The sequence below is a fragment of the Erithacus rubecula genome (genome assembly GCF_903797595.1).
Source record: "Erithacus rubecula genome assembly, chromosome: 1".
In the NCBI taxonomy this organism is placed as follows: domain Eukaryota; kingdom Metazoa; phylum Chordata; class Aves; order Passeriformes; family Muscicapidae; genus Erithacus; species Erithacus rubecula.
In genome coordinates, this window is record NC_136658.1 from 70,318,331 (window position 1) to 70,344,199 (window position 25,869).

Sequence of the window (25,869 nt, forward strand, 5' to 3'; positions counted from 1 at the left end):
ACTCCAGAGGAAAGATCTGCAGCCACCCTGTAGTGCATGGCACTTGTTGAATGCCTTCTGTGTGGCTTCAACAAGACCCTCAACCACATCATCCCAGTCTTCCCAAGGAAAAATTGAAAATAACCTTGTGTCACCAAGCACAACTCTGATATAGTCCCGCTTACTACGGAGAAACATAAACAAAACAATGTTATTTTATTATATGCCTATTCCAGCAGACTTCTGTTTAAAGGAGAGGAAGGCAGTGCTTGATTTCTGTAGGAATTGGCTCTGCATTACAGCCCTGAAAGCTCAGCTTGGAGTCAGCTCTCTTTTCCTGCCTGTCTCCAGCAGTGTCAGAAAGAGCTAATGGCTGGATACAGGCAGGCTGCACACTGATGCAAGAGAGGTCAGCTTCCCAAAATTACTGCCTCTCTGGGGATTATTCTAACTGTCTTGATCTCCAAGAACTACCATGCCTCAGAGAGGAATGCTTCAGAGTTGAGGGGGAAAAGAGAAGAATGAGCTTGGAAAGCAAACACACTACCCTGGAAACCAGCACTTGTTCATGTGGGTACATGCCTGCCTACTCCATGGCCTGAGCTGGCTTCTGGCTCTGCCCTTTGGAGCAGTCTGAACAGAGGAAAACCCCAAGCAGTGAATCCCACTATGCTCAGAGGACTGCAGGAGCCCTGGTCACCACTTCAACTAAAGAAATTCCATGTAACTCCTTTGTGAATTTATCTTGTCTTAGCTACGTTGGGATCAGCAAGTTAAATTTCAGGATTCCATTTCTGGCACATTCTTCTCCCCTGACTTTTGTTCTGCTATTTCCTTGTTCTGTATGAACATTTGCAACAATACAGAATAAATAAAGTTGTTTCCCTGAGCTGTAAGGGTGATCCTATCAGCCTGCCTTGATCTGGTGCATAAGACCTGGGTGACCATCACTAACAAGACAACATTGTAAAAGCCATGGTCCTGCAGAACTGAGGGTCTGTGAAGAGCCTGCAGACAGCAAGTCCTGTTCTGTCCTTCCCAGAAGAATTTCATTTTAGTATCTTGGCCCCCTATTCAACTCCTGGGCTGGCCATGCCACCATTAAGGAGATCAAGAGCCGGAGCTGTTAGCCCTCAATATTAACACTGGGTAGGAATTATTTTGGCTCTGCAGCAAGGTTTCCCTGCCACCTCCTGTCCCCAGTTTTCTCTGCTTAGCCTTAGCAGAGGATGGATCAATCCCAGCAGAGTGGAGCACCATCACCTCCCAATACCAGAGACTCAGAAGGGGCAACTGTTCCCATGGGACTGAAATCCCACTTTTTAATGGCAGGCACATCTACTATATCCCTTCTAGGAGTGTGTGTGGAGACTGCCCTTGACTGGGGACTCCCCTCAAGGCTGAGCAGAATAGATTTGCCCACAGTTGTTGGTATGGGTGAGTAACATCAATCTCCACTAATTGTTTTGCTAGCTTTAATATTGCTGTTTTAATATTGCTTCAATAAATAGTGCACTGCACTAGTAGTTATAACTATCTACACTGTGTAGTAAATCATTCTGATTAAGGTATTTTAGTCTAATCATTATAATTATCACCATCAATAAAATGAATAATTAATTTTATTCACGTGTTTGGTTTTCCTTTCTTAATCTTGTGGTCATGATTCACGCAAAGATTCAATTACACCTATATAATCGTATAAATCTTATAAATATAATCATAAAATTTGGGGCAAAGACTGGATCCATCTGCACCAAGATTCCTCTCTGAGGAGGTGTTTAGAAAGCAAGAGGGTTCTTTATGCACCTCATGGCTGCATGAGAGCACTTCTGTAATAAACTTTGTCTGGGATTTCTGTTCCCCCTGCGACACCTGCATCAGGAGAGGCAGAGAGCAGGGATCTGGCCTGGGAGGGAGCCACACCAACAAATGCCATCTCTGAGAATTAAATCTTGATAGGAAGCCACGATGGAGAGGCCTTCTGATTGGAGCCTTCCCCTCTCCTTGCAGCTTTGCAGAGTAGCCTCCCCACTGTGTGTTTGAAGCTGTGTCTGCCTGTAGCTCAGCCAGGACAGAGCAGCCACCTCCCTCCCTGAAGCACATACACCAACAGATAATCCAGATCAGTTTACCTCTGTGTACCTGGCAGCATGCTACTGTGCACTGACCAAATATCAGAAGAGTTTGTGGTTAATTAGGATCAGATTAATCCCTGCTGACTGCCTGTCTCTGTGTAAAAAGGGCACCAGAGGTTAGAAAGTATTAAGTACCTTAAATGTCTACTTGCATAATGTAAAAACCTACTGAAGATCCAGACTTTGTGCTTGAAAGTGTTGATGTGAAATAATTTACCCCTAGAGGCATTTAAACGTGCTTCTTATCCTATCAAAGCAAAAGAATCCATTAAAATTTTTCCGGGATAAAATGTAATAAATATTTGACTATGGAAAATAATAAACCTGCAGAACAGTGAAGACAAGACATCTACAAAAAAGTACCTTAGAGATTCTGAACATTATTTCCTACTCCAAAGAATTTAGTTCAGCATATAAAGTATCATTTTTACAGCTGCAATAAAGTTTTTTTGTGATACAAGTGTATGTAGTTTTCAACTTTATTAGTTCCTATTTATCATAAGAATACAGCAGGTAATAATTAGATAGTTTTAGATATACACCCATTCTATGGTACTCCCCAAGGACCCCAGAGGGCTTCACAGGAAGGACACATTTCTATGTTCTTATATGATCAAATTACCTAACACATTTGTGACACTAAAATGTAGATTATGTTTGGTTCAGATACTTTGCTATGACTGAGCATGTATGTGATTATTAGACATGTCAAAACATGGAGAACTTTTGTGCTATTCTCTTTAAATAAGGAAAGATCCTGAGGTTGATTTTAAAAACTGAGCTGATAGTGGGAAGATTTTTAGAAGCAAGACACACTAATAAAGGATCTGTGGGTCTGTGAGAAATGTCAAATTTACACACATCTTCACATATCCTGATAGGTCATTGGGCCTTTTCTCTTTCTTATTTTTTGTTACTGGCACATTTATATAAGTATTGGGAGCACTTATATAATAACAGGATATTAGCTTATTTTGAGGTCATCTGTTCTTGTGACTTACTCCCCATTTCCAGTCATAAGCTTCTCATTGTGACATCACCTTGGCGGCCCCAGCAGTACCTGTGATGTCACCAAAAGGGATTATAACCTGAGGCTGTGAGAGCAGATCAGCTCCCAAAGAATAAAGGTTTTTTGTTTTGCCCTGCTAGCAGAGGGACATGGAAACACCCACCCACCCTTTCCCCCCTGCCTGTCATGGTGGAGTGGGACCATTTCACCACACAGGCTGGCAATGCAAGAGTGGGGCTGCCTGGGAAGGAGGGTTTGCTTAGTTTGGGTGAACCTGTGTGCAGTGAAGTGCATGCAGGAGGAAATATGTGCAATATATGCAAACACACATGACTGTGCTTCTCTGCCCAGCCTGGGGGCACATCACAAGCTTGGGTGGCCTGTGCAAAGCCATGTTCTTCCACATTATTCACTCTATAAATTCCCATTTCATCTCAACCATCTTGCCTACTCAACCCCACTCCTCTTTCTGAAAATCAGACTTCCTATAGGAAGTCATCACTGCAACTTCATAAACATCTTTATGTTTTCATCTTCTGTTTGGTTGCCTGTCATTTCAGTCAGATCAGCAGCAGAAACTTCAGCTGGCAATGTGCTCATATGAGGACCTCTTCCTATGTCATTTACTTGGCATCATTTACTTGGCACTGTAAGAGCCTGTGATAGACAGTTAGACAAACATTTGGGGGTATCAGCTTTTAACTTACTTTGTATTCCATGTCAACAGCAAATGCATTTAATTTGTTGGTTCATGGAGCTGTCTGGGAGGAAAATATGCTGCTGAAATGCTGCTCCCCACTCCTGCTTCAGCTCACAGATGTGTCTTGTCTGAGCACCAATCTCTACCAGGCCCCCAAGCAGGGTACTGATTCTATCTCAGAAGAATTTTAAATCTGCAGGTACCAAAAGAGTGAAGTCTGGGGGCAGAGGTGGCATTTCACAGACTGGCAAGTCAACTCTGAACATGCTGATGCAGCACCTCTGAGCCACAGCAGTCAGCTAAGCAGCTGCTGTGACCCTCACAGGCCCTTATCATGCACTCAGAGTCCACAGGGAAGAGGCTTTACAGCTAAGATCTTCATGTAACACTGCTGAAAATATATACACAGTGAGATTATCTCTTTGGACCTCATGCATCATTTCCCTGGTGTTCCTTAAGCTGTCTTCCTTTTGACACATGCGTGGGACAACTGTTGCATTACAACCAAGATGTGCAAAATCTTTAGTCTTCCCTCAATCAGCTTCTCTTTCTTTTATCTTTTCCTTTTTTTAAAAATTCAAATAAGTTTCATCAACCTTTAAAAATAGTGGTCTTATTCTCATCATTTCTCAGGACTTTTGAATTTTGTCTATTAAAAATACATCGTGAGAGCAGTCACTGTCAGTTAGAAACCTGCTTGATTTGGGCTCTTATTCAGCCTACACTTCTGCCTGTGGAAACACCTGTCACTTCATGAGTGTTATGGCATTAAACTCATCCAGTGGAAGTGGAGTTCCTGTTTTCTTTGCTTTGCTTCACACTGGAGAAAGGCACCATTCTTCCCACTGCGGGAGACATTACATAAGACATTAGAAGCACCTACCCTGCAAATTGGAAATTACCCCCAGCACCAATTCCTCACACCACTTATTAACTTATTGCCTGGCTAAGTTTTTGGGTGCTGTCACTAGCTGTCTTCAAAACTGCCACCAGCAAAGGTCCAGGTCACATTTATTCCCAGATTCAAGTCAAAAGCTCCTATGGCATAGCCTCACCCAAGCTTGGATCCCACACAGTCCTCTATCACCAGCCCATCCTCCAAACGTGCCCTGGGGGCATCTCTCAGGGCAGGAAACACCCCTAGTCCCCAGGGTGATGCTGTGAAACCACTACTGTTATTTCACTTGGAGTATTAGAGACAGAAATAACTAAAATGTTCTACTCATGTTTTACAGCCACAGGGGCTGAAGAGGACTGGAAGGCAAGTGCTGCACATAGCCAGCCTGGCCACTGCTCCTCTGCTACCCAGCCTGCAGCCACAGGCAGGGAGATTGCCCCCTCCTGTGGAGCTGCCAAAAACCTTCATTGCTGCTAACAGCACTTCTTTCCACCTGGAGCTGGCCAGGAAGGTGTGAGGGAAGTGATCTGGGGACTCCAGCAGGATGGAGGTCCATTGTTGGATTCTGCATTGTTTCACCTTCCCAGAAGGTCCAGGCTGGTACCAAGCTCATCTATTCAAACACAACACCTCACTGAGCAGATGGATTTCTTCTTTGGAAGCAACCCTCTAAAGAGGTCACCCTTTGAAGAGCCAGATTTTGTCCTCACACCCCTGTGAGAGGCAGAGGCAGTGTTGGTTTTCACATGGGCATGGGGATAGCAGTAAACAAATTCTCTTGAATTTGCTCATCTGGGCGTTTTGTGGCTCCACAGCCATCTGCCTCTCCACAGAATAAGCTCTGTATGAAATGATGCCAGTTTTTCTTATCCTGAGATTCAGCAGAACCACCTTCCTAACTGAGCAAATGTGCTGGCATCTTGCAGCACAGGCTTGCTCCTAGAGGAGAGATATAAGCAGGAAGTAAGCTGGTTTGGATCCAATTTAATTTCCCTTAGGTTATTCTGTATATTAAGGAGAGCTAGCACACAAAATTCAGATGCAGATAGAAGGTTAAATGCTGTTCTCATTTGTGAAGGGGCAAATGCACGGTAGCCCTGCTCATTACAGGGTTATGCTAAAGTGGAAGGGAGACTTCAGGAGAGTGACCTAACACAGAAAAGCTAACAGGAGTTCTGAAGAAGAAAAACTGTTTCTCTCATCTTTTTCTCTTCCAGCCTTTCCCTGGGCCATATTCTGCTCCACATCATGGTGTGAAGTGCTTGCAACAGAAGCACAAACTGGCCAGATCCCAAAGCAGAGCAGCTCTCCTTTTCCCTATGGTTTCTCATTTCAGTCTGATGACTTCTGGCTGCTTTCAGGGCTAACAAGTTCCTGACCTTCCTCCCTATTGCCACCACCATGGAGGCTCAATCCTGAGTCTGTTTTCCACAGCCATGGAGCACCCTGTTCCCCAGAGGAGTCTCCCACCCCTCTCCAAAATCCCCCAGCAGCTCTTCATTTGCTCAAGGACCCAAGTTTGTGTCCATGGTTTGCATCTAGACTCCTATACCTGAGAGTAGAATCTGGCCCATGAAGACCTTGAAGATGTAATTCTGGAGGACAGCTGTCTCTGTTTCTTTTCCCCTCATTTTTCATTTGCACTCCTGCAGATTTTTCACACCAGACTCTGCAGAGCATGTGATGGCATCTGTCAGTGCTGAGCAGCAGGGATGCTTCAGCATCCCTTTCCCACCTCCATGGTCACACAAGGGTCACTGAGGGGCTGTGCAGTAACAGCACTGGCACACTGCAGGCACAGGCATGATCTAAACCACTGTGGAGAGCAGCCACCACTCATTGCTTCTTTCCAGTGCCTTCCACCAGCTTGGTTCCCTGTGTGGGGAGGTGTTCACACATCAAGAAGCTCTTTGCTGTCTTCTTTCTCAAAGAGTGGTGGTTTTCTCTGCTTGGTGAGGGAGCAGAAAGGTTGGGCTCCCTGTGAAGCTCTCAGAGCTGCTCCTGTAGAAGCTCAGAGGAGACACAGTGCTCTGTGCTCCAGAATGCTACCCACACACTCCTGTGCTGTGTTTTCTCCAGACATCTTCAGTTTGTGTCTTTCCTCACTTCCCTCGCAGCCAAAGTTATTTCAATGTGAAGAAGCACTTCTCAAAATACAGATGCTACCTCTGCCCCTTCCTGACTTTGAAGTGTTATCTTGGGGACCAGTCAAATGCATGCCTTTTAAAATGCATTTTCAGCATCTTAGAAACAAAATTATTGCCAGAAAGTTTATCAGTACTTTCCCCAGTACCTTGTGATGCAGAGCCAGATTAAGACTCAAAGAAGGCTGTGATGCCTAAACTAGGACACAGGCAGGTGTGAAGGCTCTAAAAAACAGTCCTTAAAGGAGACAGAAACTCCCTTCCTCCACAGCAGCCCAACTCTAACACTGCAGTAGGTCCAAGGCTCTGCTGTTTCTGGCACAGAATTTCTGTAATTGGCCTATTTAATTTGCAGCCCCCCTGACCTACCCTCACTGGACAGCTCAGCCTCTGGCTGCCTGGGCTCACTCAGCAACCTCAGTTTTCAGACTCAGCCTTATGTGGCACTGGCTTCTCCTTGGACACCCAGCTCTCAGCTGTGGATTCCAGTGTGGAGCAGAGAAATTTTGAACATAGGCTGCTAAACTGAACAGGCATGAGACTTTTGATTCTGACCTTGACCATGATAAATGTTCATACCCTTCCCCCAGGCTTCTAGACTTACTTTTTAGCCACAGCTAGTTTCACTGAGTCTTACTTCTTTCTTACTCCAGTGTCTCCTATCTTTCTCATCACTCACCAGTGGATTTCTTTCCTATTCATTATATGTAAAGCACATTTCTTATTCCCCATGGTTGCTTTGAACAATGTTGATCCAGTTTCAGTTTTCTTAAGTCCTCTCTGCTTGTCTGCAAACACTGTTTCTGCTGAAAATATTTCTCCACAGCTTTCATTTTCTAAAACATTTGCAGAGAGGGGAGATTTGAAATAAACACTCCAATTTCTAAGCCTTCTTTGTGATGAGACAAGACTCAGAACACTTTTTTCTCTTTCCCATTGAAATTATGCCTTACACAACATTTTTACCAGGTCTAGTTTTAATTATGTCTTCCATAAATACATACCCCAAATCTGAATAACAACACTTTTGTAAAGTGGGAATAGAGTGTTATTTTTACATAGTAATGCCTAAAACCTTCAGGGGTTCCCCACCTTCGTTTAAATCCACAGGAGAGTATCAAGAAAGGCACAGGTCCAGAGCCTCTGGGAACACCACATCAAAGCCAGTGTACAATCCTCACCAGTGGCCAGAGCTAATTTATTTATTGACAGCTCTGAGCCCTTTGAGAAATCACTTGGTGGCCTCTGTTTCATTCCCTCTGAACGCATTTCCCCTCCAGTGGAAACTGTTAATGATAACTTCAGCAGAGAGGTCCTCATTCAGCCAAACCCCTAAGCCCAAATGTAATTTTCAGTGTGAAGATACTGCCATTGAAATCTGTGGCAAACTTACATTTCTGCCTGTTGTATTAGACTGTGACTGGGCCCTAATTCAATTGTGTGGCTGTTCTTTCCCTGCTAAGAGTGAAACAGCAACACCTAAATTACTGCTTGGTTGCAATGCCTTTTTTCCCAATGTCTTCTTTCCCACTCACAACAAGAATGTATATTGTGAAATAGCAAAGTGTATAACATTAAACTCTGGGAAGATCAATAAGCTGCAGTTTTACATTAATTTTTTAGCCAAATCTTGCTTGTGTTAGGTGGCATTGTGAAGCTGTGAGGCTGAACCTGTGGATATGATGGGCAGGATTTGATCCCATCACACGAAGATAGCCATGAACAGCTCCACTGCTTTAAAGCAGTCACAACCACAGCTCTTCTGCTTCTGGTCCACTCAAAGCAGCCCCTTCCTCATTTGCTGCCCTTCAAGCACAGCACTTTGTTGTTTCTTTCCTTCTGGAAAGTAAAGAGTGAAAGAAAATCTTGCTATTTAGGATGGCATTAATTTAAAAAAAAAGGGAAATAAAGACATTTTAATTGCATGGGATTTCTGAATAAGGTTTCAAAGTGGGGGTAAAAAAAATAGCTGTGTGCCTGGTACACAGAGAGCCCTTTCTCTTCCCCTTTGTGGTAGAGGAATCAATGGAATTCATATAAAAGAAAGAGGGGGGTGGGAAGAGAGATAGGAGATGCCTTGCTTGGTACCAGCAGGTCACAAGTCTCATGAGGCTCAAGCAGGGCTTGCAAGGAAGTTGCTGACTCTATCACCATGAGTACCTTTTTGTTCCTTGCCTTGGATTTGCTGGTCAGTGGCATGCTGCTTTGCCTGGCTCTCCATAGAGCTTGTAGCCTACAGGAATTTGGACAGAGTGGTACAGACATCGCCGACAGAGACTCTGATCACTGACTATCCCTTTAAATGCAGTCTCATGACTTAGTCTTTGCTCCACTACCTATTAAAGAAGGAGACAAGACGTTCATAGGCAGCTTCCATTCAGGCACCCAGAAGGACACAGAAAGGCAAGACAATTTAACAGAGCTAACTGTGAGTAAATACGAAGCATTAGAGGTGCTCTCTAGAGCAAAGGGCATGGAGAAAGATTTGTAGGAAATCCTGAGGTGAAAGGAGGTGCATTAATTTTTAAAATATACTTGGATACAATCTTCAAAAGGTGAAATTCTGTAAGGAAAGCTAATCTCTCATTTTAACATGATTCCTTTAAATATGAATCTAAGTGTCTCTTAATATAATGTTGGCCAGTGCTTGATTTCCCATAAAAATCTGATGTGGTGATTTTGTGCTGCAAGCACTGGAGCCTTTTGCAAATACCACCTTTTCTTTCACTGGCATAAATTTCTTAGAAGGAATATCTGGGGGGAAATTTGAAGCCAGTCTTTTGCAAACTTGGACCCAAAGCCCAGCCTGGAGCTTCCAATTATATTTCTGCATCTCACAAGGGATGGCCTTCCTCCTGGGAGTGCTGGGTGTGACCCCCTTTCTGCTGGGGACAGAAAGGAGCTGTGGGTACTCAGCAGAATGGAGACTGCACTGAGATGTCCCATTATGTGTACAGGTAGATAATTTTTAACCATGAGGATGTGTGTTTCCATATTCTGTAATGGCCAACCATCTTATATGCTACAGCATTCTGGAAAATTCAGTTCTTGTTAGTCAACAGAGGCATCAGCATGTCTGATACATATTTCTCCTTTTCTTTTCTTTTCTTTTCTTTTCTTTTCTTTTCTTTTCTTTTCTTTTCTTTTCTTTTCTTTTCTTTTCTTTTCTTTTCTTTTCTTTTCTTTTCTTTTCTTTTCTTTTCTTTTCTTTTCTTTTTTCTGTAGCTGCTGAGTAGACTTGGACAAGTATTTTAACAGTGATCATTACCATTAAAGTGATATCTCAACACTGATGGAAAGTTCCTCTGCCAGCTCAACCTGTTGCTTTTCTAAATATACCCATGTCATTAATTGCAGGTATTAGCTGGTGGAGATTGTTCCCAGCACATCTCCATGTTGCCTATTTTATTCCCTGCCTTTATCCTGTCTGCTTGCTGCTTGACCAAAGGGAGCTGCATGTCCTATGATGAGCTGAAAGAGCTGAAGACTGAATTTGCCATCAGTCTCTACCAGCACATGTCTGAAGCAGACAACAGGACCAATCTGGTAGTGTCTCCAGCAAGTGTGGCTGTTGCTTTGGAGCTGCTGCAGTTTGGAGCTCAAGGAAATACTTTAACACAACTGCAAGATGCCCTAGGATACAGCATTCATGGTAATGTACTATAAGAAATACTTATTGTCTTACATTTTCCAATAAACTCACAGCTTTATGAAGGTGACAGAAATTGCACACATCATACTAAACTTCAGGTTTCTCTCTCACTGCAAGATGTAGTTTTCTCCATCTTTGACAGCCAGGTATCAGATAGACAAAGGAAACTCAAGGGAGTAGTTGACACACAAGTCATTATTCCTCTTTTTTCTGAATCAGTACTTACTCTCTTATGACACAAAATACAGCTATATCTAGAAAAGCTGCTTCTATGAATGGCAGAATTGCTTCCAGGTTTGCCAGAGGTCCATTGTGTCCACTGTGTCCTGGTCTCCTCTGTGTGCTCTGCAAAGAACTGCCAGGAAGAGAACAGTGGTTTTCCCTCCTATCCCACTAACAAATTTTATGAAACCTGTAGAAGCTGAATTATCTCTAAAAGTTTTCATATGCTATTACAACTGGCCAAAAAGATGAGAAGTTATCAGAAGGAGACTGGCAGACAGAGATATATGTTGACAGATGGATGGTGCAGTTGCATCTTTCCCTGAAAGCAGGCTAAAATATAAAACTCACTGGGAATTTGGAAGGGATATGGGAAAGACAGATGTCTTTAAATCCAGCATTAAGTCAGCTGAATTCAAGGATGCTGTTTTCATTTTAGCTCTGGATTATCCTACCATCTCAAATCATATGTCAAAAACTATTTTACATTATGGGCAGAATGTTTATGAAAAGCAGATGACTGCCTCATCTTCAAAATTTGCAGCTTGCATACAATACTTATGTATAGAGATAATACTGCTATTTCTCAGCATAAAATTTACCTTCAGAGTATGAAGACTAAACCCCACAGTAATTTCCTTGTCCTGTGGTGTAACCAGCCTCAGTCACCAACACCATTGCTATTGATATTCAATGTACAGCATTGATATTCAACCCCACCACAGCAGTAAGAGCTAACTCTGGCTGATTCATACAGATACAGCTGCATGAACTGACACAGGAACAGTGCATCTGAATTATGGGCAGCTGATACAACAAAGTCCTGCCTACAGGACTCCTATTTCTGTTAATTTAATTCCTAAAAATTAATTCATACAAGGATCATGCCTTTCTTGACACTTCTGGTCAGTAGGAGCTCAGTTGTTATGAAAGGATCTTACAGAATAACATTTCAAAGTGAAATTCAAGCACAGATCTCCATAGAAAATATAAGAGAAGTGCAGGGGTTGTTCATGACCTTCTAGCTCTTTTATGCTCTCTTCTTCTCATGTGGCACATCATGGCAAGCAGACATTTTATTTCCATTTTAACTGTCTATGGCATAAACCACATGAGCTTTAGCTTTCAGCAATATTAATGCATGTATGTGAAAATAAACAGGATGGGATCTGTTGTTATTGGTACACAGCACATTTCCAGTAGAGGGGAAGGAAACCACTTCCTCCAATGGTCTAAACCAAATAAATAAATTAAATACTTAGATGAAATCTCCTATCAAATGAATAAGCCCAAATTGTATATGTATGCATATATGATAAAATTCATTTCTTCCAGTAGATATTTACATTAATGCTTCTGTTGGTCTGCACTAAACAATAATGAAGGATATGAACCTTAGTAGGCTGAAAACAATGAAAACATTAATGGTTCTCTCACTGCTCACAGAGAATCTGCTCTTATATGCACTTGTAAACTTCTTTCAATGTTTGGAAATTTTGTTCACCATTATTCTAGTACTAACAAAAACAATGTATAATGGGATGCATCTCTAGGCAGCACAGACAAAATGAAATGCTGTAAAATTATTTCTCCTTGCTGTTTTATTATAGCAATTTAGAGCTGTTGTCTAAGTAGGAATTCAGGGCTTTGGTTAGCTAAGCACTTTGGTGGAATCACAAGCTTGGGATACCCCTCCTCATACTCATCTCTGCTTCTAATTTATGATCTTTGACTTCTCATATCTTCCAGAGATCTCACCAAGTGCTTCCATACTAATGCAAAACACTTTACACCTCAGACAATGTTAGTTTTCTTTAAAAAAGATAAAAGCCCACTGTTGGGGACTGTATGAATAAAAGAGACACTTGTAACACATGAAGAAACCTATCAGCTGAGTTTAGGATTTCCAGGGCTCATCAGCAATACTGGGACAGTTTGGGACACCATCCTTCAAGAAATCAAACACCACCTAAGGGCAAATTGTGTCAGAGGGGCTGCCAGGGAAATGCCTTTCCTGGGATGGGTGGATAACATCAGGAGAAGGAGATGGCAGCACAGCCAGTCATGGCCAGAGGCATGTTCAGAGGTGGGAACTCAGAGAGTGCCCAAGAGAGAATAACTGCCTTATGAACTGCCAAGAGCTGTGTCTGCACAGAGCTGTGAGCCTGACAGGCTCAGCCTGTGAGATGAGCCACTCGGCACATCTGCACTAGAGTGATTTCTACAGACACATGAACATGAAGAGAGCTTTCCAATGCCCAGTGCATCACTGCCCGTGGCAGCAGTGCTTGACAGGAATACTCCATAAAGTCAAGGGTGCTCCAGTGGTTACAGGGCTTTAGCAGTCAGGGGACACCCGTGTCAGCACCGGAGCTGAGAGCTGCGAGCCCTGGGGCAAGCTCTGCGACCCTCACCCTCAGCACAGCTATTGCAGCTCCTCTTTCCTGGCAGACCAAAGCGTGCAGGATTCCATGCACACGGAGGATGAAGCAGTGACTGACTCCAGCCAAGGCACAGTGGTCCAGCTGGGATGTTCTCTCCTTGTGGACGTGGGCGTGCAGCTCTTGCCCGACTTCGCCGAGCGCGCCGAGCGCTGGGCCAACAGCAGCCTGCTGCAAACCAACCTCAGTGACCCCAGCAGCACCCAGGCACAGGAATGGAGCACCACCCACCTTGCAGGTACCACAGGGACCCACGGGAATGGTTGCACATGGATGAAATGTCAAATAGGAGTAATGGGAGATATTGCATTTAACCAAGCTTAAAGCTTTTTGCCACACTCCATGCTGCCCAAACCAAGGCTGAAAGCCAGGAAACATAGTTCTTGTGTTAACACTCACTTGTGAAGCAAGAGCTGGAATAGGTTTGAATCTATAAGCAGTATCAAGCTGGCAACTACTTGGCCTTGTCCCTTAATTTTTAAAAAAGCAGTCCTTTTGCAGTGTTCTCACTTTTAATTAGGAACAGCCAAATTCCTCTTGGACCATGTTAATGAAGCTGAATGCTTTCATGGTGCTACAGAACACACACAGGGGAATAAGATCAGCAGTCAGACTCCAAATTTAAAAAGTCAAAATGGGGAATAAAAACACCAGCTCAATCTCAGCTCTGGGAAGAGCATGGACCAACAGGCGGCCCCAGTTTGGTCCATGTGCAGGTGGGAGGGGAAGGTAAAGCAGTGCCTTGTGAGTTGTGCCCCTTGGCCTTGGGGATGGAGAGTGGTCTCAGCTTGCTTTGTTTAGTCACATGGACCTGAGCTTTAGGCCCGGGCATGTGTCTGCCCCTGTGTTAGGCCACTGCATGTGTCCCCCCCCCTTGTCTCTTTTCCATGCAGATGGGGATGTGCGTGGGATGGCATTGGAGAGTGCTGGGTCCTCACTCAGCCAGGTCACCCTGGTGAGCACCCTGTACTTCAGAAGCACGTGGCAAAAAAAGTTTTCCCTTATGGATTCCCAGATGTTGCCTTTTACCACACCAGAGGGCTCGACCCTGAAAGTGCCTACCATGCACCACACAGCTGAAGTTAACTATGGTAACTATCCTTGATCCATATTTGATCTACTGTGCAATATGAAACAGACTTATTTGATTTCCACAGACACCACACCAAGATGTGTTGTTTTCCCAGTTTAGAGAAATCTCAGAAGTCCCATCAAATGAACAGACCACCCTGGTGACCAAACTGACTCCTCATAATTCCAGGCAATTATGAAACAGATCCTGGGTTCAAAATGGTTCCTAAAATATCTACTGTTCCTGTCCCATCCCTCACAGACCAACACCTCCCAGTACTCCATAACAAACTTGTCAGCTGTAGGAAACAATCAAAAGGCACCAATATATCATGGCAGGAGAAAGAAAGATGAGAGACTGAGGGTACTGCAATATCCTTTACAATAGCATGGAGCTAGTTAAACAAAGCTGGCTAGGAAGGGACTACAGTAGGAAACACATCTGACCCCACGACAGAGGGGAAATTAAGACTAAAATTTATATCAAGCCTCTACCAATTTGATTTGTTGGGTAAGGAATTTCCTGGCACTTCAGCCAAATCACTGTCCCTTGAATGTGTGAGCACCAGAGGGAGTAGAGCACTGCAGACATGTAGATCTGGTCAGAGCCTGCCTCCAATGCTTTAGGGAAAAACTGTAGATCTTCAGGGACAAATTCTACAAAAAGGAGAGAAAATCTTATGTCATTTATACTAAATCAGTGGATGATCTCAGTGTGGGCTTAAAACAGTATAAATATAGGTCAAACGTTTATTTGTATAATATATGAATACAGTGTAGGCTACTTTCAAAGGCTTGATGCATGTGGGTTGCTGACAGAAGGACTCATGCTGCAGGCTTAATTTTCTGCCAATTAGCTATACAATCTCTTTCAAAATATAAAAAGCTCTTTTCCCTCCTACTCTAAATTTCAGAACTGCACTTGGGTAAAAACCTTTCAAATTCCAAATCTAAATTTTTTCAAGACAGATTTATATCTCTTAACATCCTGCCTTGCTTTATCCTTTAAGTTAAATAGTTTCTCTTCAGCTTTGATATTTACTCCCAAACGTAATTGCAAGTCACCAAGTTTTCTCTCAATTTCCTGACAGTTAAGATGAAGATGCCAGGCTCTTCTAAACTATTCAAAAATCAAATGCTCCAAAATCTCTACTACTTCTTTTTTTGCACTTTTCCCATTGAAATTAATCTTTTTTGAAAACAAATGACCAGAAATGTACACAAAACTTTCAATGAGGACATACACATGCCTGATAAAATGCTTTCAAAATTTCTATGTCTTGATAAAATAGCTTGCACAGTGTATTGCAGAACTGGCTTGGGGTGGTTACTCAAGGTTGGCCCCAACTGGACCTTTTTCCTTTTGGCACTTTTTTCCTAGGTAAATCAAGGGGAGGGAAATCTCCAGAGGTATGTAACTTCCCTGTGTGTTTTTGACCTACCATTTTGTTTCCACCACTCCAGTCTTCATGGCAGTCTTACTGTTTGTCTTCAGCATTGACAATACTTTGGAAAGCTACTAGTGACTCTTTTCAACCTCCTGCACCTTTGGTCATTGCAGTTTCCCCTTCAAGTGGCTGCTTGCTGCCTTTCCTTTCTGTTTCTAAGTGCCACCACTTCTACCTGTAAATAGTGGCACAGAGAAACAATGTTTAATGTTTTACCTAAAACTAGACGGCTGGATCTATGCCTTTTCATCAAATTAGTTAAGTTAAATATGGTCCAAAAAGTTTAGAGTTTTGTTTGCCAGTCTACCTTATATTCCAATTTATCTCACTCTCTATTTCTCTCTGTGACTTGATTATTCTTTATTCCAGAATATGGCCTAAAGCTTCTCAAGACAGACCTAAAGTTTCCCATATTGCCTTCTTTTTCTTACAAATGAACTCCTGTTTTCTAGTCATGGGAAAAAACAGAAACCTCAGACTATTAAAAACCTTTGCTGTCTAATTTGCAATTCCACATCCGAGTTCTTCTCATGTTCTGGGATGGTGATCAGGCCCCAGATTATTAAATGACAAAAGGCAAGGGGCTGCTGGTGCTTGTACAAGTAGACATCTCTGGTAAAGCCAATTACCAGGAATTCCACAGCTGTGCTGCATTTTCTGACCATATATTTGATCCAGAATCCTTAAAAAGTTGATGTGAAACTATTTGTTGTGCTCTGCTGACCACTTGCCTAAATACAAGGAACCCATCCTATCATCCTTAAGTAGGTAGCTAAAGCACTGAATTTTTGCACAGAGAAGGAAAGATAGAATACTTGGATTACCTTTCATCCAGCCTAAAATGTGGGAGATCTCTGCAGCTGGAGAGACTTCTGAGAAAAGCCAAAATAGAAGGGACCATTTGAAATTTTCTGGTTGTCACATTTGAGTGGGCCAATTCAATCTTTGTCACTAAAAAATCCAGAAACATTTCTAACAACTCAGTTTAAAATTAATGCAAAAGATGGCTCAATGCAACTAAACAGAGAAGTGAGATGACTTTCCTTCATTATTAAATGATAGCAGTTGGGTATCAATTGTATCATTTATAACATTGTTTATCCTTTTAACATTGCCATGCAGAACAAACCAGTCTGGGGACAAGTAAGACTCTAAGAAAATATCAACATTACTGTTCACACACCCTTCTTAAACACCACAACTATTTTACATTTCCATTTTTCCAAGCGATTTGCTAACGATGTTTGAGTTCTAATTTAGCATATGTGTAGTCCTTATGGGATGCTCAAAATTAGTTCAAGCAAGGAACACTAAAGTGTTCTGACTCAATAATCTAAAGCCTTTGATTTTCTTTCTAATTAATAAATAAGGACTGTATAACCTTTGTGGATAACGTGATGACTTTAAAGTATCAGCATGCCACAAATTATACCACTCATGTCCAGTGCACTGAAAATATAAATCTTCCATGCCTGTGCAATGGAAACCAGAACATCTTTTCCCAGCAAATGATCCACATACTGGGAGTTGGTTTTAACAGAGCAATTCTCTCCAGATTGCAAGGCAGGAGGGCTGATCTAAGAGCCCAAAATTTAATCTAGCAGAACAATCAACACTTAATGAATCCTACCTAGTCCGTATCTGCAAAACTAATAAACACTGCACAATAAATATTTGAGACATCCTATTGCTATGTATTTATTGCCAAACATTTAGGTATTATGAGCATGAGCTATCTATACAGTTATTTACAGCCACTAATTCAAACAGTGTGAGCATCTACCCTTGAAGAGACAACTGCTACAGGTGGGTGAAGGAGTTTATTTCACATGGTCTGCAGTAAAGGCAGAAAGACGTTCACTCGTCCCTTGTAATTAAGTTGCATTTAACTCCTGGCACACTAACTCTTGCTGAGTGTTCCTGAAATGCTACTTACTGGATTCTCAGATGAAAAAATAAGGAAGCAAAATTGTGACAGCCGAATCTGTTCTACTGTGTGACAGAGACCGTTAGAAAGGTCTGGATTAATGTTTTTTTTGGAATATGGGATCAAAATGGTACTTTTAAATGGCTGTTACAAATTACTGTAAAACTAATTGCAAGTTTGGAAGCTCTCCAGCTTTTACTTTTGAGACTACTTTTTATGAACTTCATCTAATTGTGATAGGTCTCTGTGCCTAGATTTTCAAAAATTATAAAGTTGGTTCTTAAAAAAACCATAAATAAATAGTTAATGTTTAAATAAGCAGATACTAGCTCTTGTTTAATACAACTATTTTTTTTCCTTGAAATAAAGTTAAAATTGATTTTTAAAGATAGTAAAGATGAAAACATGAGCTAAAGTATGTTTCAACTAATCAAAAAGGACAACTCTTCATTTTCTTTTTGTGATTTCTATCTCTTGAAGTAAAATTTTATGAAAAATATGATAAAACTGTAAGTTTATTCAAAGAACATACATTGTGGGAAGAGTCACCAGTGCTGTCATTACCTTGGTAGTTTTGGGGTTTTTGTCCCCAAACTGAGCAAGGAGGAGAGGTGCCATATGGCAGAGTAATGAAATAGCTATGCTCTGTTGAGGTGGTTCTTCAGGTACTGTCAGTGGTGTTGGCACTGCTCTGCCAAGATACCTGTGTCTCTGACACGCTCAGCTCTGCTCAGCTGAGATTGCCATGAGTTAACAGCAACCTGAGCCACCTACAGGAGCCCAAGTGCAGGACACCACTCCTTCCATCCCACCACAGCTGCTCTGAACTGTCTGCTGACCCCAGCAAGGGTTGTGGTTCGGGGTTTTCCTCCCACCTGAATGATGAAATAAGATCTCTCCTTGCCCACCCACAGGCCAGTTCCAGACTGCAGCTCTGGGGGCTTTCAGCGTGGTTGAGTTACCCTACCTGGGGGAGAAACTCAGCATGTTCCTAGTGCTTCCCAGCCACAAAAGAACACCTTTGTCCCAGATTGAGTCTCACCTTTCTGCCAAAACCATAACCCTCTGGGCCAACAGCTTGAAGAGAACAAAGATGGACATTTTTCTGCCTAGGTAAGCAATGTTAGCACAATGGATTCACTACCTCTGCTGTCAGAATTCCATGTGACAGTGCTGACACAAGCATTGTGTCAGCAAAATCAAATTACATGCTTTTGGCTTCATTATTCATCACATTATCAGAGATACTCTAACCCTTTCATAAACCTCAGAGAGGTGAGCCAGGAATGACAAGACTTTCTGGTTACACCCCATACTGTATTTTAAAAACCTAAGTATTTCAGTAGATATTACAGCTTTTACTTAGAATTTGTTCAGAATATAAGTCCTTTAAGATCTATACTAGAGAAATGTTGCTGGACTTTTCCCACACATTTTCCCCTTTATTTAAGGAAGAATAAACATATAACCTCCTAAAGACACACTAATTTGTATTTAACTTTCCAGAGAGCTAAAAAGGCACTGGACAAAGAGCTTGGTCCCCTTCCAGCAGTCATAACCATCTTTCCATGCACAATGCAGGTTTCACTCATCCATTTTCCACTTTACTCAGTTGTTTTACCAAGCATCTATGCTGGAGGTATTTTCTATCATCTACTCCAATGGAATTGCATACCAGGAAGACTTAGGTACAGAAGGCTTTATGTGACTATATCTATTGTATGGATTAGCAGGGAAGGGCTTCACTACACACCTTCTACAACATTCATCACATTAACAAAGCACTGAAAACCAGTGTGTGCATTAATGTTTGTTTTCTTCAAGCTAATTTTTGGGAAATGTTTCCAAGGGCCATTTGCTATAGCCAAATATAATATTAGAAAGAGAACACATTGGGAAAATGCAGAATTCACATGTCAAGAAGACTTAGTAGCAATCTGATTGCAGCAGAAGGTGGTGAGGGATTCCTTCTGTTAATGTCTTCAGGTGAAGGTGAGCTACTTTTCTGCAAATAGATTTAATCAGACAATGCACTGGACTCATACAGGAAGAAACAGATGAAATACAAAAGCTTGAAATAAGTTGGATCTGTTAATGACTTAATTCTACAAAACTCTACAAATCCTGCATTTAAATAAAGTCTATCATATTCATTTCAGGTTCAGTATTCAAAGCCTTTTTGACCTAAAGACAGTTCTTTCTGCCTTGGGAATTAGAGATGCATTTGATCCCATCACTGCTAATTTTAAAGGCATTTCAGGTAAGAGGCTTGACTGAATACAAAATGATACTTGACCCAAGAGTTGCAGACTCTTACATTTGAATGATTTCTTAGAGCTGGGTCTTCTGAATTGATTGTACTTTATCTGTGAAATACTGAAGCACAATTCACACTCAACTGCAATTGCATTTTGAGCTGTTTTGTAGGAAAGAGGAACTGAGGAAGACAGGTGTGGTTTTGGCCTTGAACTTACATTTTTCTTGTTCTTTATTATTTATTCAGAAATTTAGGATGCTTTAGTAAAACTTGCATTCCTATTTGTCTTCTTAAATAGTTATTTAACAGCGAGGGATGCTGGTCCAATAAGTCTATATCCCAAATCCTGACACTGCAAACAATACTGGTTTGTGCCCAGGCTATATTGTCCTGCTAATCTAGTAATCAGCAGACAAAGTTATACTTTCCCTTTGCTAAAATACTGTTGTTATGATTAAATTCTTGAGTTTGGAACACTGAAATTCTACTACTGCTCTTAGGAAAACTTGTCCCCAATTTAATATGAAATTTTTTAAAAAAATCAAAATTATCTATTATTTTTCTTTTGACTCCTTCCAGCAACAAAATATTTCAACTTAGTCATTTCTGCTCACAGTAAAGACTCAGGAATGGCAGCTGCCCAGTAAGAAACTCACACTCTTGTGCATGTGAGTGAACAAATGAAATTGCTCCAATTCAGACAAACCTGCTTTTATAGAAAAGTTGATTTCCTGGGATGCACCTCAGAAGGCACATGATTAATGGAGTTTTTTTATGCTGCTTTTAGAATTGAATATGCCAATGTTCTATTGCAATATAGATCTCAGACTGCACGTAGATGCACATTAAAATAATTTGTTACTGCTCACTTCTGCTTTGCTTATTGCAAACAAATGTTAATATACAATAAACTACACGAGGATGTATTTTTATAAAGTTAATATCTATTTAAATAAGAGAAATACTTTGGGGAAATTAATTCCATAAACAATATAATTTAGCAGCTTCCTTTTGGCATACAGGAAAAGGCTTTAGAAGAAGTTGATCCTGCCCTGGCAGGGTTGTGGAACAAAGGATATGTTGAGGTCCTTTTTAGTTCTACTCTTACACCACTGTGTAATAGCAGTAGGGTTCTATGTAGTCTAAGAGTCATGTAAGGCAGAGTTTATAAGGAAAATGTATCATTCACTTAACCAATAGATAGCTGAAAAAAATAGGTAAGTTTTCATTTCCTCTTCCATATGAAGCAGAAGGATAATCTTCAGAATATTTGCTCTCAGATCACATTTAGTAAACAAATGTGTAACTTCATTTCAGACTTGAAATAGCATTTTTATACCTGAAAGCTTGCAATTTTTTACCCTCAAAAATATGTAAGATTTATCTACTCTTAAAATTCTTCCTTTCCCTAGTTTTGGCCTGTTTACTTCCATCCCAGTTTTTCTGACAGGACAAAATAAAGATAGAAATCGATAAAATACTCTTTTAGCATTTCTTTGATTTCACCTATACGTTGGACTTGATCCTTGAATTCAGACAAGAAACTTCAAAACTTCTCAATCTTTGCTGCTTTCTGCCTTTTGCAGGCAGCTGGCAAAAGCAGACTCGTAACACTCTCTTCCGCATCTTTCTGAAATTATTTCCAAGATGAATTTTATGTCGCAGTTGTTTCTTCCTGAAAAGCACTTTTCCTACATTTTCCCTTCCAAAGGTTCTTCAGTTCTTTCATTGTCCTCACTCTGTTAAAGTTGCTATTTTCACTATGTGACCTTGCCTTCAACCACAACATGAATTTCTCTCAAACTAGTAACTCCTATTCAGCATTCAATCCACTGTTATCCATGTAGTGGGAAAACAGTCAAAGGCTGAAATACCTAATAGTTATGTGATGCTTAAATTCTGCAGGAAAAAAAAAAAAAGTAAAACCATTCTGATTATTTTTAAGGATGTTCATATTGAAATGCAGAAAATAACTTACTAGTTTTTGGGGTTTTGCAGAGCAAGACAGTCTTTATATTTCAGAAGCTATTCACAAAGCAGAGATTGAAGTAACAGAAGATGGTACAAAGGCATCAGGAGCTACAGGTAAATCAAATATTCAGAAACTTCTCACTTCTGGAGCTACCACTTGTCCCCCCCTGCTCCCAGAAAGGAATTCAAAAGGCACATAGAGAGCATGGCAGTGCATCCCCAATCTGTTGCACATCCCCTCACTCCAACATCCCACAGTTGCAATGTCAAAAAGAACCTGAGCACACCTGAATTGATGTATTCAGTATTCCTCTAGAAACAACCCTGAAGAAGACACACATTAGATATGGGGGTGTACAGAAAACATCTGGCACAACCAAGTTAACCTTTCTGCAGAGCTGTACAGTTTTAAGTTCTTTGATAGCTTCAATCTCTATTGGAGCAGTAATATTTTTAATAACTTTGTGGTAAGCCCCATACAATATTAAAAGCTTATAGGTGACTTCAGTTACATACCAAGGACTGAGGGGAATAGATATTTATTCCCTTGAAATCAAATGCCAAAACATCCCTTAACTCCAGTCAGACCAAGATGACAAGCAGATTTTTAGAAGTGCAACATTTATTGTTTACTATAAAATTTTAGGATCTTGTCACGTGATGTCTTGAAACTAGGCACTTTTTTTTTTTTTTACAAGCACTAAAATAGTGAATAGTGCTTTCTCAAACTAGTTCTATTATGTCTTACTTGAATTTCCAAGCTAATTCCATTGTTTAACTGTTTAAAAAATAATCCAGACCTGGCGGGGTTTTTCATTGTTTTTTTGTTTGTTTTTTGGTTTATTTTTTTTGAGGGGTTGACAATGTATTCTTAATACTATATAGCTAAAAGGAAGAACTTATTTAAACAAAGTATATTTCAATAATAGCTGAGCCATTATAATTCTTTAAAACTCTTTATTTAATCTGATAAAATTAACCGACAACCAGACAGGAAAGACAGTCATAAACTGAGCTGAGGATACTTAAGATTTTGTTGAGAGCTCTGGCAAGACAAATTCCAGAATCACGTATTTATTTGTCTTCTGCTTGTCTCCTAATTGGGTAAGGAACTACATTTGTGCTTTGCTTACCTTTTTCACCAGAACAGCATAGCTAGGAATTGGCTAGCAGGTGAGGCAAGAGCATGGGATGACTTCAGCAGAGTTAGGGATGTGATGACAACAAAAATTACCTTTGAGATCCAACACCAGGCAGACACCCTTCAGCATTGAAATAGACATGAATCACCTGCATGTAGTCTCACAACTCCTGACTTGTTAACACTGCCAGACTGATTTCACTGTTGGATAAAATTGCTGTTTTAGTCAAAGCAGAGGAGCAACTGAAAAGGTATTGAGATATACAGAGCTTGAGTGCACTACAGGGAAGCAGATGCATGTTACTGATGCTTTCTTTGTTGCTTTACAGCAATGGTCTTACTAAAAAGATCTCGAACACCTATTTTCAAAGCAGATCGACCTTTCACATTTTTCCTGAGACAAGCTAATACAGGTATGCATGCTCTGCTTTCAGGAGCAGAATCCCTCACAATCAGTACTGAAATCAATGCAAATAAAACAGCATTCTTCAATCCAGGAAACTTCAAATAGCCATAGAAACAGTGGGGTTTGGGGTTTAAAAGCATAGATTTTAATCCCCTTAAAAATAAGGTGTAATAGTCATAGAAGTCTAGGAAACCAGATTAGCCTCTTCTTTGGACATGCAGTATGTGCTCAAAAATTTTCTATCAAAACTATAGGCACTAGAGAGATCTCAAGTTGCTGAATGCTCCAGCATCAGGAACTGATCTCTCCAGGGCAATTCAAATTACAAACAGGCTGGACCAGCTGGATTAACATCTGAAGTACTTCAAATAGAAACCTTTCCCTATAAAGGAAACTCACCTATGCCTATACTGACAGCAAACAGACTTCTGCCAAAAAATGTTTCTTTGCAATTGTTAACTCTTTTCTTGCAAATGACCTCCCCTAGCCCCTAAACAAAAAACACCCAAAAAACCCCAAGAGAAGTGCAGAGCATGTCTTAGATTGAGGCATCACAGTGCTCCTTTAGCTTCAGCAGTGGATTATCAGTCTCATTTCAGTTGTCCAATCACATTAAGTTACTCCAGAATGTCTGCCAAAAGAAAACACCTTACAGCGTGTTGGCAATAATTAAGAACTGCATTATGCACCACCTAGCAGCTATTTGCTACTCTGAAGCATGAGGCCAATCTCCAACAACTCTTATTCTTAAAAATCCAGTAATTTTGCACCTGAAGTGTTTTCCTAAAAATAGTTTGAACCACCACATTTCTCTCATAACTGGGGTCACAGGCATTTAGATTTTCAAGGAACATACAGACATTTATAGGGCTCAGTAAAACACTGGGGCCTAGCACAAGACAGGAATAATTTCCCTTATCTGCTTCCAAGCAACACACACTGTTCTCTTTGTCAGTGAATACCTGTGTAGGTAACATTTTGTTTAAAAACCCCTATCTTAAATTTTAACCACAGTGCAAGCACCCAAAGAGAAAATTACTGACTGGGTTGGAATTTTGTTTTAAATATGCTTTGGCAATTATTACCAGTCAATGAACAAAAGTATTTTACTTGGCACATACAGAATTTTAAAACAAAAAGGCATTAAAAAGCTCACTTATGAAACATGAGCCACAGAACTCTTCAGGATTAAGAACAAACTTACTTTGGGGAATAAAATGGTCAGTTTACATCATATATAAAAGTTATATAAAGAGGAAGGAAATCAGATTGTAAAACAGGATTTTTATGTGAAGCATAAAATACATACCTTCCAATCAACTCAATCAAAAATATATTTCTGTAATTCAAGCATTTTAATGCAAAAAGTAAAAACATTCAGTTATTTTGTTTGCTCAGACTTAGTGATTCAAGTTTTTGAGGTATGGAAAACTTGAACAAGTAAACAAGATCTATTTTTCAATCACCTGTTTAGAAGTGCTTAAAACTTCTACGCCCCTAAAGGTCATAATGAATCTTTATGTAGACAAGAAGTATTGATTGCATCGATGTTCTAGTAATAGCAGAAATACATTTTTCAATACTTAAAATAGCATAGTTCTGCTCAAAATAACTGAAAAAAATAGAGTTTTTAAATCTAAATTTCAGGTTTGAGCACATTCCCTTTGAAGGGCAGGCAAAAGGTAACAGCAATATAAATAACCAAACAAATCCAGTGAATCCGAGACAGTCATTTCATTCTCTTCTGTAACTACACTATGAACACAAAGCAATGAACTCAGGTTCTGTTTTGCTCAGTGTAAGTTTCTGATTTTGCCAGGTTCCTGGTTTGGGCTACCAATTATTTGGAAAGGTGCTTTTAATACAGAAATGTTTGGATTATTTTAAGACAAGCATGCAATGGAAGCCGTTTTTCCAAACATGCAATGATTAATTCTATGATCTGCTAACTTACATATTTAAACTGTACTACACTTTGAAGATGTGGCCCCAAACTGAAATAATGTTAATATTGTTTTAATTTACAGGTTCCATACTTTTTATAGGAAGAGTAACAAATCCTTCATAATAAGCATTAAATGCATACCCTGACTTCTGTTCCTCCTATGAAGCTTTCCTCCAATGAAATTAAAGGCTACATTATATTATTAAACATTTATTATATACACTTATTAAAACAGTTTTAAGCCTATCACTTTTCCAAGAATAAACAAGAGCAAAAGCTCTTCACTACATTATTACATTGTAGATACTGCTGAAATGTAGAGCTGTCTAGGAATCATCAGGACCACAACTATAGCAAAGACTGTATCCAAATAAACATTTGCAAAAAAATGGAACAGGTTTAGCCTCCCAAATGTTCAACAATATGAGCCAACAGCTTCTCTTCAACTTCATCATGGTTAAAGTCAGCTTGACTTTTGCTGAGTATGTAGGTCATCAGAATGAAAGCAACCCACGAAAAA

The 25,869-nt window shown here is 40.5% G+C and overlaps 1 protein-coding gene across 1 annotated transcript; it reads left to right on the forward strand.

Annotated features, from left to right (window-relative positions):
• The first annotated feature begins 1,337 nt into the window (after positions 1–1,337).
• On the forward strand, positions 1,338–25,542 carry SERPINE3 (serpin family E member 3). Its single transcript, XM_079311861.1, has 9 exons — positions 1,338–1,416; positions 10,226–10,520; positions 13,194–13,421; positions 14,077–14,274; positions 18,544–18,742; positions 19,789–19,889; positions 21,885–21,971; positions 23,328–23,411; positions 25,432–25,542. Exons 2-9 carry the CDS (start codon positions 10,262–10,264, stop codon positions 25,470–25,472), a joined length of 1,197 nt encoding a protein of 398 aa, XP_079167987.1. The 5' UTR covers positions 1,338–1,416; positions 10,226–10,261; the 3' UTR covers positions 25,473–25,542.
• The last annotated feature ends 327 nt before the right edge of the window (positions 25,543–25,869 follow it).

Bases quoted from the DNA above. Each gene is read 5' to 3' on its own strand.
- SERPINE3 (XM_079311861.1), top strand. From the start codon at position 10,262: ATGTTGCCTATTTTATTCCCTGCCTTTATCCTGTCTGCTTGCTGCTTG. The intron at 10,521-13,193 runs GTAATGTACTAT...CTTTCCTGGCAG, and splicing joins CCTAGGATACAGCATTCATG to ACCAAAGCGTGCAGGATTCC. The intron at 21,972-23,327 runs GTAAATCAAATA...GTTGCTTTACAG, and splicing joins AAAGGCATCAGGAGCTACAG to CAATGGTCTTACTAAAAAGA.